At 46.2% G+C, this 16877-nt stretch overlaps 5 protein-coding genes across 5 annotated transcripts; 1 reads left to right on the forward strand and 4 right to left on the reverse strand.

The window, feature by feature from the left end:
- Nucleotides 1-58: 58 nt before the first annotated feature.
- On the reverse strand, nt 59-861 carry AGABI2DRAFT_137537 (hypothetical protein; the record flags this gene model as incomplete). The annotated part of the gene is made up of 3 exons (XM_006462854.1): nt 642-861; nt 197-587; nt 59-133 (listed from the first exon to the last, which is right to left on the reverse strand). A coding segment is annotated over exon 1 (159 nt), but the record flags the coding sequence as incomplete, so codon positions are not given.
- A 360-nt stretch (nt 862-1221) lies between these two features.
- Nucleotides 1222-1473, forward strand: AGABI2DRAFT_193979 (hypothetical protein; the record flags this gene model as incomplete). The annotated part of the gene is made up of 1 exon (XM_006462855.1): nt 1222-1473. A coding segment is annotated over one exon (252 nt), but the record flags the coding sequence as incomplete, so codon positions are not given.
- Nucleotides 1474-7827: 6354 nt separating this feature from the next.
- AGABI2DRAFT_144363 (hypothetical protein) lies at nt 7828-8309 on the reverse strand (the record flags this gene model as incomplete). The annotated part of the gene is made up of 3 exons (XM_006462856.1): nt 7828-7975; nt 8073-8132; nt 8188-8309. The coding sequence occupies 3 exons, from the start codon at nt 8307-8309 to the stop codon at nt 7828-7830; spliced, it is 330 nt and encodes a 109-aa protein (XP_006462919.1).
- Nucleotides 8310-9488: 1179 nt separating this feature from the next.
- On the reverse strand, nt 9489-11603 carry AGABI2DRAFT_179499 (hypothetical protein; the record flags this gene model as incomplete). The annotated part of the gene is made up of 4 exons (XM_006462857.1): nt 9489-10252; nt 10304-11168; nt 11356-11440; nt 11572-11603. The coding sequence occupies 4 exons, from the start codon at nt 11601-11603 to the stop codon at nt 9489-9491; spliced, it is 1746 nt and encodes a 581-aa protein (XP_006462920.1).
- Nucleotides 11604-14303: 2700 nt separating this feature from the next.
- On the reverse strand, nt 14304-16066 carry AGABI2DRAFT_72811 (hypothetical protein; the record flags this gene model as incomplete). Its single annotated transcript, XM_006462858.1, has 3 exons — nt 14304-14748; nt 14813-15848; nt 15898-16066. 3 exons carry the CDS (start codon nt 16064-16066, stop codon nt 14304-14306), a joined length of 1650 nt encoding a protein of 549 aa, XP_006462921.1.
- Nucleotides 16067-16877: the final 811 nt, after the last annotated feature.

Here is a 16877-nt window from a genome sequence, read left to right on the forward strand (position 1 = left end):
GAACCTGTTCTCAAATCGAATGACAAAATTGCCTCTATCTCAAAGTCTGGATCCCCTTCCCCTTCCAAACACAACTAGGTTATGTATGGAGTACCCAACTTCCAGCCAGGCGGAACGGAACACGGGTAGACAGGTTTCCACCCCTCTCACTGCCGTCGCACGCATAATTCCGGTTTTATTAACCGCCCTTTTAAAGAATTCACTCGCATAACGACTAGTTGAACTGAAGGCCACATCACAACATATGCATCACCAGCTACACCTGCCCTGCACCGGCTTCAGCACCACATCTCAAGAACTCATCCCTGTAATGGCACTCCCCGCAGTATGTGGCCACCAAGCCCAATCCCAACCTGTCCCAACCTTCCTTCTGGCAACCGTAACGCGCAGTACAACTTCGGCACCCTGCCAACCGGTCCATAATAACCACCTCCGACTAGCAACACCCTGGCCAGTTCTTGACCGCTTTCCTCTACACCACAGGGGCGTCCCGGTCTCCTGCACCCGTCCTCATCTCGCCCACTACTCCACACAAGCACAACCATACGCTCGTAACAACAGGCCCCAAGATAGACCCGTTCAACCTTGTAAGTCCTTCATCCAACTCATTTGAAACAGGAGGCCCTTCTTTCGTTTGACAGCAATTTTCGTTCGCCGGCAGTAGGCTGTAGTTGGGCAAAGTCATTTGGTACTCATCGACGTCACTGCCGGTAGGCCTCCATCGTCGCCAGACAGAACCAAGTCGAATACTCATCGAGGTCGAACCAAACCACATCCCGCTAGTCGCATATTCATTCCGCATGTCTTGTCTTTGGCTTGCTTACATCGCTCGCTTTGTCTCGTACCGTAGCAATACCTCTGAATTTATCGCATACTTAGAGAAATACCAGCCGCTCCACCCAAAGTCACTGATAGGCGAAAGATTGTAAAACTAGCATGCAAACTGGTCGCCGTATCGACCGCGCATGCACAGTTTTACAGAAGGAGCAAGGCACCCATCGTAACAATACCAGCCGCTGAAGCTCTGAAGGCGGGGTGATAGCTGTCCACTACGACTTGAGCAACCGCCTTAGTAAAAGCGCCACAACATCGAAACGGTACTTAATGAAAAGCACAGCACCAGCCGCGACGGGAAGGCGCAAGGTACAAGGGGCCTCTTCCACTGCAGCAGCAAGGCCACCTACCCTGAGATTTGAGTACTGAGTCTCGGAAGTGGTCGGAAAATCTTCAATCTTCAATAATAATAGAGAGCCTATAGTACACAATAACAGAGAGACATGTATACATGTATCCGTATCACGATTTACGAGTTTGACGTCGAAGGCCCAGCTTCGGGACTATTCGGGCGATCCGCCACATTATCTTCCACGGTGGGAATCTCTTCAGCTTGGCGTCGCACTATCTTCCGCAGGAATCTCTTCAGGCTGGCCAATTCCACCTGGCTACAAAGAAGTTGAAGAAGGCGCAACCGCCATATTTTCTGCTGGCTGCGAGTCACTATTGCCACTGTTCTCGTTTATTGTGAGGGATTTGGGGCTGTTTTGTGATGTGGGAGGTGGTAGCTGTTCACATCGCCATATCCGTAAAGTGTGACTTTCAATACCAGCAGTCGCAAAGGTCGCGGTCTCATCATCAGACTTTCGCCAACTAAAACAATGCACACCCTCGTCTTGCAATATCGATGACCTGAGACGTCGGTATGGCATCCCAGATTCCCTTTCCCATATGTCGATGTCGCCAGCTTCAGTAAACATCATGTATCAATATAGTCATATCCAAGAAAGCGATGACTTACATTTCGTCACATTGAAAACAGACTGATTGTAGTTCCCGCCTATACGAGTGGGCCCAACGTAGTCACCCGGATCACGATGCGACGTAATGGCTCGCTTCGTGAGCATTTCTGTAGTGTTTTTTGGGTCTAGCGACCAAAGCTGGAAAGCTTTCTAATCATCCATTCGGTCAACAATAGAGAGATTAAGGACAGAGAGTAACTAGTAATGACTTGCCTGGTCTTTGTGGGTAATCAATATATCACGTGTACCCGGAATCGGATAAATGCAAGAAATGTCTTCAAGGACCGGAACTTGGCTGAAAGTGGAGTTGGAATTTAGCAATCAGATCTTTGAGCTGAAACACACTATATATCTTCTTGAGTGTCCATATCATATACTTTGATGCTCAGATCAGAAGCGTCCGTCAAGTATCTCGATGAGGGAGTTACTCACCAACGATTAGGTTACCTGGCCGCACATTCGCGTGTTTAAACCCTTCCGGTAAGTTCACTGCACGTTTAACTAAGATTATGTACCCCGTTTCCCCCCCGATGCCAATTGCTCGGATGCGAGTATTTTCAAAGCGACATTCCGTCTAAAAACCAAGGAAATGACTACTGGCATGCAGCTGCCAAGGGAAGGATACTAACGTCATGTCCCGTGAGATCCTTCGAGAATGTGCTGTAAGTACGATATTGCAAAGCATTGAAAGGAAAAATACCGTTTTAACGAAGTTGCTAAGCTCTGCTACTAGAATAGCTGATATCCATTCAGTAATGAGTCAATATGAACAACAGATGGATTAACCGTCTTCGTCAAACCACGCAATGTCTTGCACCGTTTCGACTGGTTCCTCGGTTTCAAAGCCATCAAGCTCCTTTGTATCCTAGGGCAAATAAGAATGATATAATCAGCAAAACATAGATATGGGACTCACAAAATCCCAGATGTCAAAGCGGGTTTGACATTCAAATTTCACAATAAGCTTTTTTCCTGATGGCGACCTAAAGCTCAATTAACATCTTGATCCATATCGAGAGTCTAGGGCGACACCATTTAAGAAATTCGGAGATCACTCTCCCGGGATGGGGTTTGACGTCAATGTTTTGAAGAGTCTACTTCATGGATAAGGAATTCGAAGATCCTGTAAAACGGAGATAATGACGAACGACCTTCGCGTTCCAAACAGTTGTCCAGGATTCGTATGATTTTTCTTTCGCCCTGCACAATACTGAATGTAGTTGCCATCAATTTCTAATGGAGACAGCTCACCAGGCGATTGCAAGCCATTCACCATCATCAGAGTAAGCTACATCGCGTATCGTTCCATAATCTTTAAGCTCAATTTTTGAATTTGGCTCATTCGGTAAGATCAGTTCGGTAGGCGGAACATGTTGAGAAACACGATTCTGTTTCTTCCTGGAGTTTTTTCCTGGCGTTATCAGTCGATCCCCCCGGCGAGTCGGTGACCCCCCGACTTTATCGTCTTTCACCTTCCTTTGCTCCTCATCGTCCTGAGACATTGAATCCCGCCAGAAACGGAAAGACGGTAAATCCTTGGCGATAGCAGATACAAAGTTACCAGGAGACAAGGCCTTGTTGGATTCTGGAGAGATCTTGTTGGAATCTGGAGAAACCAAAGCGCCGCCGGGTATGGTACCACCAGCTTGCACCTTCGCCATCAAAATCTTGTATAGCATCCAAATCAAAATGGCGCCTAGACCGGCGGACGCCAACACCATGGATGCAATAGTGAGGTACGGGGTATAAATGGCCTTTTACGTATTAAGTTCATTAATACTATAAAATTATTCCCTTTTCATTAAATCATACCTGGTTGGAAGAAAAAGTAAAGACACTTAATCCTGTTGAGAATGTCAAGATAGAAGCCCCAAGTAAGAAATTGTGGGATCCATCCATCCACATTCTAATCCATGACGGATGCTTGCCAGTTTTTGACTTTCTGCGGACAAGCAATCAGTTCAACTGTCGTGGATAGCAAACAGTCCAACTAACGAGCTGATGAACCGCTTATTCACATCCAATAGGTAGACAAAGGCGCCGTTCAACACGCAATTCAATGCCGCACCAACGCTGAGGATTAACGACGTGAACCAGAGGGTGTTTACCACGAGAATGGTATCATTTTGGTCGGGTAGTGCTGTCGACATCTGAAGAGCGCTGGCAGTAACTCCGGAAAAGAGAGTGGCTGCTGCTAGGATGTTCGTCAAACTTTTAAATGCCCGTGCTTTCTCGTCACGAATAGTAGGTATACCTTTAAACAATATCAACAGTCTCCTCAGTTCAAGGTGATTTAAGCCTACCAATCGCTGTAAATTCACTTAATGCTGCTGCTACCTTCTCGAAATCGGTCTGTAGGTCATAAATAAATTGATGGATATAACGTTGTATCGCGATTTTTTCCCATCGCTCTGCAGAAGGAGTGAGTCACGTCAATAATCAGGGTGATATTCATACCTAGATAGTCTCTGGCGCAAGATGCGCGATACTGCAATTTTTTCGTAAGTAGAATTTATGAGGGGAAGCTGAATGACTCACAGACAAATTATCTTTCAATATAGGAAACAGAGATTTCAAACGTAATCCTTGTGCCTGATTATCCGAAATTGGAGTTTTTAACCGTGTATTCGCGGAGTAGAGTAGGTAAGGGACGCACCGTAAATTCTTGGAATTCATCAGTCCTGACGTAGAGCAGGTCGATTGACTTAGCAAGTTCATCTAAAACTGTTGGTAGTTCTTCGAAGGAGGGCGGAGCTTTCTTGAAATACTGTCTCCGGATGCAAAATCGCTCAAAATCCTTTTCAGCGAGTTCATGAAGTTCTGGAACAAGAGTGGCAGTGGCATTACGAAAGAAAACTTCTCGAGTTCGTTTTAAGTTTTCTTGTGCCTGCTCGATCGCAAATGAAAGTCCTGCGGCATTCCCCACCCTCAGGGCCCCATTCTTGAACTCGTCCAACTAGTAAATTCAGACTATGAGCCTGGCGCATGACGACTAAATGAATCATGACGCGCCTGTATATCAAGGCCCTTGATCGTCCTGGAGTCGGGTTAACCAGTGAAGCAAAGGAAATCATGTAAAGCTGACTCACTGCGAGAACGAAAGGAAAGAATCTTTGATATCATCGGAGTTCATGCGTTCGAAATATATTTTCTGTGGTGCTTGGCACCTCAGGGACATGTCCAACTAATAAATTCGGACTGTAAGCCTGACACATGACGCGGACGACTGAATGAATCATGACACACCTGTCTGTCAAGCTCCTTGATCGTCCTGGAGTCGGGTTAACCAGTTAAGCATAGAAAACAGTGCAAACTTGAAGGATACTCACTGCGAGATCAGAAGAAAAGATTTCTTGATATCATCGAGGTTCATAGTGTCGAGATGTTTTGTCTCTGGTGCTTGGGGCTTCAGGAATCCATTTGCAACCTTGTCCAACTAATGAGCCCAGACCGTGAGTCTGATGCCTGACAATTCAACGAACCATACTTCACATGTTCATTCAGTTCCTTAATTGTCCCGGAGTCGGATTGGGAAATGAGGCAAAGAAAACGATGAAAAGCTTCCTTGATATCATTGGAGTTCGTGGTATCGAATCGTTTTTCCTCTGGTGCTTTGGGAGGCATGTCAGGAAAGACACTGCATTGAAGCGCAGGGTTAGCGGAAGGCCAAAAGGCTCACTAATAAATTAGAGACTTACAGTCCCAGAGGGAAAGAGTATTCTCAACAATGTATAAGTGAAAGAGGAGATAGGTGTATTGGAGGAGGGATGGGTATCGAGGAGGGAAGAAAGGACGTCCACTGTAGAACTTCATTGAATGCGACAGCTTTTATCTCTCTTTCTATTATTGTTGAATATTGTTGTAAGCCACATGCTTGTGGCAGTCAGCTGCCTCGGAAAACCGACTTCTATTACTGACACGATCAAAACGTAAGGATGCTCTTCGCCTAGTAAATCAGTCTGACAGACAAAAAAAGACTAAAGAGCGATTTATCTGACTCATGGCTTGTACTACGAAATCAGATGCAGTAGTAATCTTGATTGACATTGGATATCAAAAGGAAGTGAGAGCGATTCCTGACTCGAAAACCAGCCTGAGATGGCCCAAACGTCACTTTGAATTGAAGAAAGGAATATCGGATGAAATGATACGGGCCCGATACATATCTACTGATTGAGGGATAGAGGAAAGGACAAATATTGGAACTTCGAACTCAACATGGCATAGTTCGGTGCTTGGGATCGAGTGTGGGTCGTGAAAAAACGTGTAGAACAACGGGCGTCAGCAAGAAGCTTAACATGTTTAGTCCGCTTAGTCTAGTAACAAATGAAAGACGGATATTTCAGCAGCTATGAAGGGTAGAATTTTGAGATTCGCACAGAAAATGGGTGATACATACCAGCTGGTCAAGGGATGGAGAAAGTAGCGGGAAAATCGGGACTTTGATCTCAACTTGACTTATTTTTTTGGCGCTGTATCATTGCCCTCGAGTTCTGCGTGGGCTATAACGAGACGTGAAGAACACCAGGCGCCAACGAGAAGCCCAACACGTTTAGTGCAGTGGTTTGAGGCCCATGTTTCAGCCAGTTCAACGGCTATCAAGGGTGGTTGTTGAGAGAAACGCTCTCCATCTCGTGGCATGTGTTTTAAAATCAAGCGCTCTGCACCTAAGTAGTGGAGCAGTTCGCTTCTTGAGTCTAGCTAGAAATGATAGGGACCTCGATACATATCTGTTGATTGAGATATAGAGGAAAGGACAAGTATTGGAACTTCTCAACATGGAATAATTCGGCGCTTGGAGACGAGTGTGGGTCGTGAAGAAACAACGGGCATTAGCGAGAAGTTCGAAACGTTTAGTCTGTAACAAATCGAAGACGGGTATTTCAGCAGCTATGAAGGATAGATCGTTGAGATTCGCACAGTAAACGGGTGATACATACCTGTTGGTCGAGGGATGGAGAACTAGCGGAAAAATCGGGACTTTGATCTCGACTTGACTTATTTTTTTGGCGCTGTATCATTGCCCTCGAGTTTCGCTTGAGTTATAATGAGACGTGAAGAACGTCGGGCGTCAATGAGAAGCCCAACACGTTCATATGCGGTGGTTTTCGGCCCATGTTTCAGCCCGTTCAGCCACTATCAAGGCGGACAGATCGACGACAGATATTTCAGCGGCCATGAAGGGTAGGATCTTGAAATTCACTCCGCGTCTATGTGAATGTGAATTCCTCATTGAAATCGTCATCACGGGGCATTCCTGCTTCGTTAGTACCATGCCAAAACCTCGATGCAATCATTCTGAAGCTAATCGGTGAGCGCTTGAGGAGAAAGATCACACCGGAAACATCCCAAAGGTGTGGTCAAGACAGGGTCAAGAAGAAACGAGGGAAGAACGAGCATGACCACATGAGCAACACCTCCAGATGACGTCATCTTCGAGCATCGTTCGTACATAGCTTGACCAACCCCTCCGCCCATCTTCCTCTTTCCTCCCTCCTCCTTACTTCCTCATCCAACTTGTCTTTCCACTCCTTCTCCACATCCTCCTTCACAGCTCGTAATGGTTCACCTAAATTCTCTTCATATCCCTTCACAACAATCTCTAACCCTTTGATCGCTTTCGATTGTCCAGCAATAAGCCGATCATTTCATTTTCAGGCGCACCCGCATCAAGAAGTAGACGAGAAAGAAGACTAGCTTCAAATGAAAGGATTTGAATTGGCTTGCGATTCCAACTGTGTGCGTCCAGCAAGTAGCTCTTGTTGCAACTGGTATGGCGACAACTCAAAATCGGTTTTAGTTGGGCTAGCAGAACGTGATTCCTCGCCGTTGGCCTTGTCAACAGCTCAAAATTCGGATGTCTAGATGAGGTTGGTGAATTATTGGATACGTTTATTAGGATCCCGCATGGCCTTAGTTTTGGCGATTTGCTAAAGATGCGATCATCAGTTGGTTGGGGCCGGCTAAGGCAATCCAACGAACCTCTTGGGAAGATAAGCGACGTGCTCTGACTGGCGCCTCTGCCCCTCGCTCAACGGGACGTCCCGAGTTCTTCGATCTCCTTCATGTAAGGCTGAATCAGAGCTTCAATATCAATAACCTCTTCCTTCTGATCATGACACTGTAAAGCAATAAGTAAAGAGCCAAGTATACGACCATTAACCGCGTACTTGGATGTTCTTGATACGTTTAGCAAGTTATAGAGTGTATTTAATGAGAGATAATCACTTTGGCAGATGAGCCAATAAAATTATCAGAGACTGTCAAGCTACTCACTTTTTGCGCTTGCTTGCACTATCTGACAGCGTCCCGATCACAGCACAGAGGGTAAGTAAACTACGGGTTAATGTTGGGGAAGCCTTGCGATTCATTTTGAAAGACGGTCACTCACCTCGTATTGATATATTTACCCTCTCTAGTCCGTTCCTTATCAAAAGTTGCCTTCTCGAAACCCGCGAGGTCGATTAAACTCCAAGGAGACGATGAGAAATGCATACTCAACACAAAAGTCATACTCACCAAGACCGAGATCTGAATACTGCGACCTCCCCGTGCTTATAAACTTAGAACAACCTGGTCCAAGTGTCACCATCCCATTCAAGCCGGAAGTTTGGCAGCTGGTGTTTGTCGGCCAGTGAAATAGATTCGCCATCGTCCTCACCAGTCCCACGTTCTTGACTCTCAATCACTGGTCGAAAGACGCTGTGACTGCGGTTATTTCGATCCTTCCAATCTGTATATGCCGTTCGCCAATTTTTTTCTCCACGTGTTGGCAGCGTCGAACCAGGCTCGGCCGATTTCATCAGATACTTCAGCGCCCTCGATCATCGGGTAATCCAGTTCCGGCTTTTTGCGGGCGTAAGAAAGCAACTTTCAACCCTTTTTCGTGGTGTGCACCGAGATGCAGAAGTCTGAGAATGACTTGTGTTTCCATGCTTCCCCGACGGGCATGTGGGTACTGGAAGGATAGTTTTAGTGTTGGAGAAACCTTTGCTTCACATTTCGGCTGAAAGGGTACCTTGCTTGTGAGACCATGCGAGCAGGTTGCTTGTGGCCGTAGGTTTTAGAGGGCCCAGAAGACGACGACAAAGTACGGTGCTGAACAAGCCTGAGCCCGGCTTTGAGATGTGCTCGGTTGAGGGGCCTGACAAATCGTGCAAAAGAGAGGCGTGATGCTCGTAATACTTGATTCATCTCGTGACTCGATTACAAGTTATACCCCGGAAGTATGCAGCAGCCAAAGATCTTCGTCTGGCTATACCTTCAAATTAAAGCGGCATGCACGGTGTGCCGGTTTCTGCTAGTACGTCAGGCACCTGTCGATATATCAGACATAGAGCAAGCTTTGCAATATAATTCAAACGAAGTTTGGTCCTGAGGACCTGGAGAAAACGAGTCTATCACTGTCTTCGGCACGAATAAATATTCGGTAGTCTGTTACCTCTTCGCACACATATGCTATTGCCAGGTTCAGAACAGTTTAAATACAATGTGGCGAAGAAATCGATACGTAACTCAATGCGTGATAATAATTATATAACGGTCAACTAGCTCAACTAGAGACAGGGATAACCAATTGCCCAGCCACCGGTGAATACCAAGTAGGAAGTTTAAGACGAGTATAGACATGAAAACAAACATTTCCTACATCGACTTTGAATCTACCGGTATCTACAATCATGGAGGACCATATTATAGGACTCGTTTCGGATATGCCAACACAGCAAGCACTATACCCAGAACGCTGAACAAGACTGTATTAAGAATAGCAAACGGTAAACTGGTCTGAAGCGCGAGTCCCTGGCCCGTAAGTACCGCAGTGACATTTCGAGCATACATACGACGTTGCTTGGGTATTTTTCCTTGGTAACCGCTGGTGAAGGGTTTCAGCGCAGAGAGGGTGTATTTGTCCACGTTTTGTCCAATGGTTTTTATGTCAAACGGAGAAAACGATACTTTCGTTTCATCATCAACACCAAATCCATCCAAAAGCATGTTGCCAGAGACCTCATTTATGTTCATTATACCAGGGATGAAATCATCTGCGTCCTCAGACGAGGTCGTCGTATTGAGAATGATAGCAAACAAGTTACGAGCGGCTTGTAGGTCAATGTTGCTGGGAGAGGGAACATTTGCATCAGATTTAATGGTGATGTCGGGTTCTGTGCGATTGGCATTAGGGTGGAGATGGACTCTTCGAGACAAGAGTTTCAGGTCGGGATGGCAAACAAGGAGTGTGGCTAACGGAGCCCGAAGGGATCTTAGAGTGGCGTAGCGGCTTGTGTATCCATCACGGTTGTAGATAGTCGGACGATTACTGAGGTTAATCCAGGTATTGTTAGACGTTGAGTTAAATCCAGATGGAATAGTGGTATTCGCTCCTAGGAAAAGGTAGACCGAGTCACTAGATGAATTATCGTCCTCGGGTAGTAAGAAAATAATGCTGGAACCGAGGCCTGATTTATGTCACCAATTCGATAAACGGAAGTAAAGGTCAAAATACGTACTCACATGGCCAGAGCCCGAGACGTCGGTTGCATTCGAACTAATCCTTGCACTCCAAGTCTTGTTTCCAATTCTCGCAATGTCACCGGAGTAGTCGTCAGGTGCTTGCCACCGGCAGTCATGACGGAAGGAGAGGACGTCCGATTCGTATTCAACTTTGGTCGTCGAATTGAGTTCTTCGATTGGAAGAGGAATAAGGAGATTAGGTGATGCAACGTATCCCCAAGGAACTTTATACAGCTGCTCGAGCCTCACAATCATATCGGATTGCAAACGACGCTCATGGTAAACTTTGCCTCTAGTGTCTGCCGTGTCAGTAGTGAGGCTGACAGTGGATATCAAACCGATTCGCAAGGGATGTTCGGAACTGAGTCCACCAGACACCGTAATAGCTGAATGACCGACTGTGCGAAGAACGATCAGCGCCAGGAACGCAACTTTCAACATCATTCCAAGATGAAAAAAGTCAAACACAGGCTTCATGATGGAGTCAAGACAGTTGAGATCATTTCGTACGACCTTCTCCTCCATGCTAGACACAGCAGAGTAGATATTCTGAGCTGGCAAAGCTGCGGCGCTCTGCCACCCCGAGAAAAGTGAATTGATACCACTCCTAATCGTCGTGTGGTCGTCATCCGTATCAAACCAAGGTAGCTGGCGCGGATGAACGTAGCAATACCATGATAGCACGGTGAGCGCGGCTTGCATAAAGAAAAAGACTAGGTAACTCGTCAAATGAGGCCGTGGTTCATGGGAAGTTTGGGATGCGTTAACTTGATCTGAAGGGCTGCTTTCATCCACCTCCTGCGACTTGGACATTTGAGGGGAGGAGGAAAACGAGGATAGAGAATACTTGACCGGTAAGCTCTATAATATATGTGAACATAGGGCAGGCTTAGAAGTACATTTTCGATTAAAGCACATACCGTAGTTAGCCAGGCCTAGGGCCTGCCCTGTGCTGCCACCGAAAACCGAATAGCATCACAAATGATACTGTAATGAAAAATGCTCAACACTCTGCCAACACTAGTCCTGACGTCTGCCTAACACAAACCAGCCGGTGATAGTAATCGAAATAAGCGCCAGAATGATAAACATTACGCCGTACAGGTGCCGTTTCTACTACTTGGGAGTTTGCACTGTGAGATACATGAGTTCAGTTTCATACAGGGTAACGGCATACTTGTGCTAAATGAACTGGGATTTCGATCAGTCACCTCCTGCCACCTGGAAAACCCTCCACTTAGCGCTGAGCGCCTTTTTAATCTACAAATTTAGAGTCAGGTGCCGTTCTATGGCCATTGTGGAGCTCGACGTGGCTGAATAACATACGGAGAAACTGGCTGGCTGGCCGACTGCACCCACACCGTTCACAACATGTTGAACGGGCGGTTATCTTACGACTTTTATGCACCAGGCGAAGTTGGAGTCTCTGTTGAGTTGAAGCTGAAAGAGATTTTTGACTTGCAAACACATAGTGGGGCAGTGATCGCCGCAGTTGTGGGAAGGCGAGAAAGGATGGAATGTGGTAATAAACGTTCACCTCCTGTGATTCTGGATAAAAATTCTTTGGTTGGAGGTTTGCCTGACATCATAGTAATAACCAGGACCACGCCGAAGCGTCGTGGGCGTATCCCAAAGTCAAGCGCTCTCTGCCCAAGCAGTGAGGAAGGACAGTCAGAGGATGTATCGGGGTGATCATGATCGAGGTTGGTCAACAGTGAGAGTGCGAAAGAGTCGGAGCTTGAATGGGGCCAGTGCTGGAGGTGATCAAAGCTAAGCCGTTAATTAAGTCATTCATCAGTTTTCCATACTCTTTCCGAAGTAACATTCATAGGGCTCATGTTGCAGTGTAATCTCGCGTATGTCGCTGGTAAACCATCTTCCCTTCTCCCGGAGAGTTGTCTCTTCGGCGCTTGGTGGACTTCGGGTATATAATGTAAAAAGCACAGCTCATCGACAAGCAGGTCGTCGCTACATGGTCCTCTCCTTGCGTCTTTATTTGAGCATTCGTTTACTTCTCACTCTAACACGCTCTTAGCTATTCTCCCAGATCACCATCTTTTGTCTGTCTTTCTTTCTCCTCTTCTTGGCGGCTGGTAACGTTGGGTAGAGGTCAAATATCAGAGTAATTAAGATGCCGAATCGGAGAGACTATTATATCACCAATGATATCACCATTCTGGCTACTAACGACGAGACCACTCTACAGCCTGAACAAAACCGTGGTTCGTAAGTTCAATCTTAAACACTCAAACCTCGAGCTTATTTTATTAATGACGTCCCGCTGCCCTTTCTTTTTAAGCACCCGGATAACTAGAGGAAACGCATATATGTGAAATATTCCTCCTTGACATCATTATTAGAACACCATTGTTCCGTCTCCAAACCTTTGCCTTTCTCTCGACTGACTTCGCTAAGAGCATCATCATACGTCGCTTCACGCAGAACATTTCGTCCTATTCGTCCTGTCTTAAAAGGCCAGCTCATAAGGCTGATTGATATGCGACATTCATTTTATGCGCTCACCCTCGATATCGAGATCAAATGTGGCAGCGATAAGGGCGGGGGTTCGAGCCTTCGAGGGGTATGAAAAATAACAGGAAAAAACCCACGAAATTTTTCATCCGTGCTGACAAAATATGACATACCGCACAGGGCGGAAGAGATACTACACCTCTTTTAATACGCTGAAGATAATGAGATAAGAGCCAGCAACTTTCCATTCATCGTACCGATTAACTGGACTCGACCCTACCTGACCTGCCGAAATTATTGTGTTGACACCTGACCACATGGTAGTTAGCAGGACGAACTTGATTAATACTGATTGCCTTAAAACTGCAAGGCGAGGTGAAGTATTCACTGTCTTACGCGGCGGAAATGAGTCCGCAATCGCCACATACTTTCAAGATGACAGCTGCCGGCAACCTGCTTTGCCGGTTTGAAACAAAGGGTCGGTGCCTCATGATCAGCGGCAGCGTTAAGGACTTATAGCCACTACATACATATTAGGGACCTAGGGTACTGAGGGAGAGTGAAAACATCACACGACCGAAATCATCGGATACCAAAGGTACAACGTACTAGTTCTCACAAGGTCAGATACTAGTTTTACCAGTATTCTCCTATGTCCATCAGATCAACATCACTCTCAAATTGCGAGAGATCCACCCCCTATCTTTTGAAACTATGATTCTTTGAAAATCAATTACGGATGATCGTCCCCTCATCCTACCAAACGGCGAACGCCATTCAGCGTGATCGCATCTCCATCGCTGAAATGCAGTTTATATTAGCTCTTCCTCCCTTGGCCTTGGCCTTGGCACCATTACCATCAGTGGTCAATAGTTTAACCACGCTCGTTCCTCTTCGAATCTCTCCTATCTACTTATGTACCACACTCCATCCTAGAACAGATAGTTCGAAATACTCATATATATATATATATATCCAGTTTTTTCGAGTGAGCACGGTTACAATACAACGTCAATACAACGTCATCGAGAATACACTCTCCTTCCCTTCCGTCTCAAACGGCAAAACGATTAGGTCCATACACTGCAACATTCCTTTCTCGGTTAAACGACTATCAAAAAGACAATTTCATATTTGGATGAGGGACTTATTTCACATCAGGCCCAGCTACGCGAACACGGTCTCACAAGGCATAAAAATGATTAGCGAGGCCCTACATGCTCGGTTGTAATTACGAGATGTACGAAACAGTATGTGTGAAAATGCACTTACGGCTCCCCCGAAAGTTATATTCAAGAGGGAATGGAGAATGAATATCTTAACTTCCCTATCGATCACAAAGATAATTTAAATTAACAAACAATATATTATCGATATCCTTTCAAAACCTAAGTCTCGTACAGCACTGCAGATGGTATAGTAATATCCCTGGGAAAAGGGTATTTTGAAGGGCGATAATGTCGGCCAAGTGAACCCTCTATCCATGAAGCTCAGCTCCAAAGTAGAAAGAATCGAGTAAAGGCCCTAATCTCTACACGTCAATTCCCCACCAATCATAATAAACGTTGCACCAAGACACCACCCCAATTCCGTATCATCTACCTTCTTCCCAATCATCAATTCTCTCTTATCACCAAACTCATAACCCATCTTCAACAACTCATGCATAAACGTCAAATCAAGGCACCACTCTGGCCTACCTTCAAGCTCATCCAAAACTTCTTTAGAACTCCAATGTTTGACCCATTCGGCATGTCCACTACATACTCGTTCTGCCATCTCTGCGATAGTGTCGACATTGAGCTTCAGTTCTAATGGAGATGTTGACTCTGGCTTTGGGGGTGAGGAAAGGAGAGGGAAGGCACGGTCGTAGAAATAGGAGAGTAAGAGAACGTCTCCTGAAGGAAATACGTCAAGGAGGGAGGGTTGGTATACACCGTTGAAGGAACAAGGTTTGAGTTCACATATCCTGCATTAACGGGCGTTAAATCAGCTGGAACACTTATTATTAGACACGAGAAAACAATACTGACGCATTTTTGGCCAAGACGAGCTGGACCACTCGCCTACAACCTTCAAAAGAACCAATCTCATCACCGCCCATGGTGACATTGCGTTTTTTCTGACTTGTCTCATCCTCGATCTCAACAACCCTTTGAGTACCTTTCGCAAGACATGGGTTTCCGATAAAGTTTTTCTCGTTTTCCCTTTGGGAAGCAGCGATCCTAAGCGACGCCATGAAATCCACGAGTTGATGTATATGCATGCGTGCTTGCATGAGACCATAACCGAGGTAAGAGTGTTGGTATAGGGTGTGATTTCTACCGGCGAATAGCAGATCGTACTTGTGTTCGCCTTCTTCTAAGCGCCCATGGGAAGCAAGGGCGGGTTCAAAAACGATTTGTGTTGAGGCTCCTCCCAAGTCGAGGACGGCATACGATGGTATATCAGTGGGGGAAGTTGCGCGAATGGTATCAAGGAGGTAGTTGGATGTTATCCAGGCATAGACACCCTCGTCCTTGCCATCCATGATGACTACGGCATCCTTCGGTGGAAGTGGGAAGGGATAATGACGGCGTAGTCGATCCTCTACCGCGTGGAGAATGTCAGTACTCTGTGAACCCGGAAGCAAGCGTAAACCCGCAGTGGCTTTTACAGCCACAGGCGTGCAGCTCCTCAAAGGTTTTGGTACGACACGAAGAGCCTCGTCAAGGAGGATATCCAAACTCTGGGCTGCATCTTCCGGTCTCCCCGCATAGTCGCTTAAACCTGGTCGAGTCATCTTGAAAACTTCATATTCGTATTCAGCGGACGGTCCGCAGTTGTTAAATTTGTAAACGTGGATACGAGAACCAGTAGAGCCGGCATCAATCATGAGAGCGTATTGAACAAGAGGTACATCCGGTGAGTGTGGGTGGATGCAATACGTTGTGCGGGAAGGATCTGGATCGGTATCCCATGATGTAGGATGGACGTCACCGCTAGTGGGTTTGTGACTAGCGTGGTCTTCATCCGCCTTTGGCGGAACTACTTCAATTTCGTCGTCATAGGTAGGAAGCGGTGGTGTATCTCGAAGACGTCAATAGGTGGAACAGTGGATACCATGAAGACAACCTACCATTGTTCTTGTACCACGGGTAATTCTCGCTACGGGGCGCCATAAACCATACGACTCCAACGACCAAAACAGCGATAATAGCATATTTCTTCCAATTTCTGCGACCAGCAGTGCCGCGTTGCGCTCCCATACCGCCTTCGAGACGGTCATAGGGACTTGAGCCTGCCATACTCTGAGACTTGGCTCTCAATACCGTTGAGTTTGTTCTGGTGCGAGTCCCTTGGGCGTGTGTGGTGTCTACCGAGGTAGAGTATGTCCTGTGGTGGTGGTTAGTGTCTGTGGTCTGGTCGTCGTGGGCGCCGGTGGAGGCGGTGTTCAGGGAGCCATCCAGCATGAATATAGGAACACAACGGGAACAAACAAGTGCTCATCAGCTTTCTGTCAGTCCATCATGATCACTAAGTAACATCATCCCACTGGAGATAACACTTGGTATCCAACCTCGAATACTCAACCATCGACGTTTCGAATTCGTTGAATCTTCAAACAATTGAGCTTGGGTAAGCATCGTGACGTCGTCCATTTGGTCAGTTCGCCTTGCTCATTCTTTGTACACCCAACGTAAATGTAGTGAGCATTGCCTTGAAATCAACCCGTCTCTGTTTTCTGTTTTCGGGATAGATACGGGCGCGATATGAAACCTCGAGCTTCATTCTTCTGCTCTGTCGCTCCGCTACTGCCATCTCTTTGCTTGGCCTCCATCTTTTTTTTTTATTTTAAAAAATTCTCTCAGCCCGGACCCTACGAACAAGCACAGCCTCAGTGCTATATCGCCCTCTACTCGAATCTCGGCCTGGGGTCATTCCTTACTTCCGTTGGAATGAATTGGCGAGCAATACCTGGACCCTGTACCAGATGTAAAAATGGAACACGGAGGATATCCACGAAGTTTTTCTCCATTTCTCTCAATCACTCTCAACATTGTCCGTCTAATTTCGGCTTGTCCCATAGTTGCATTCATCGTTGACCAACTTCACTAT

Source organism: Agaricus bisporus (assembly GCF_000300575.1).
Source record: "Agaricus bisporus var. bisporus H97 unplaced genomic scaffold AGABI2scaffold_7, whole genome shotgun sequence".
Lineage (NCBI taxonomy): Eukaryota > Fungi > Basidiomycota > Agaricomycetes > Agaricales > Agaricaceae > Agaricus > Agaricus bisporus.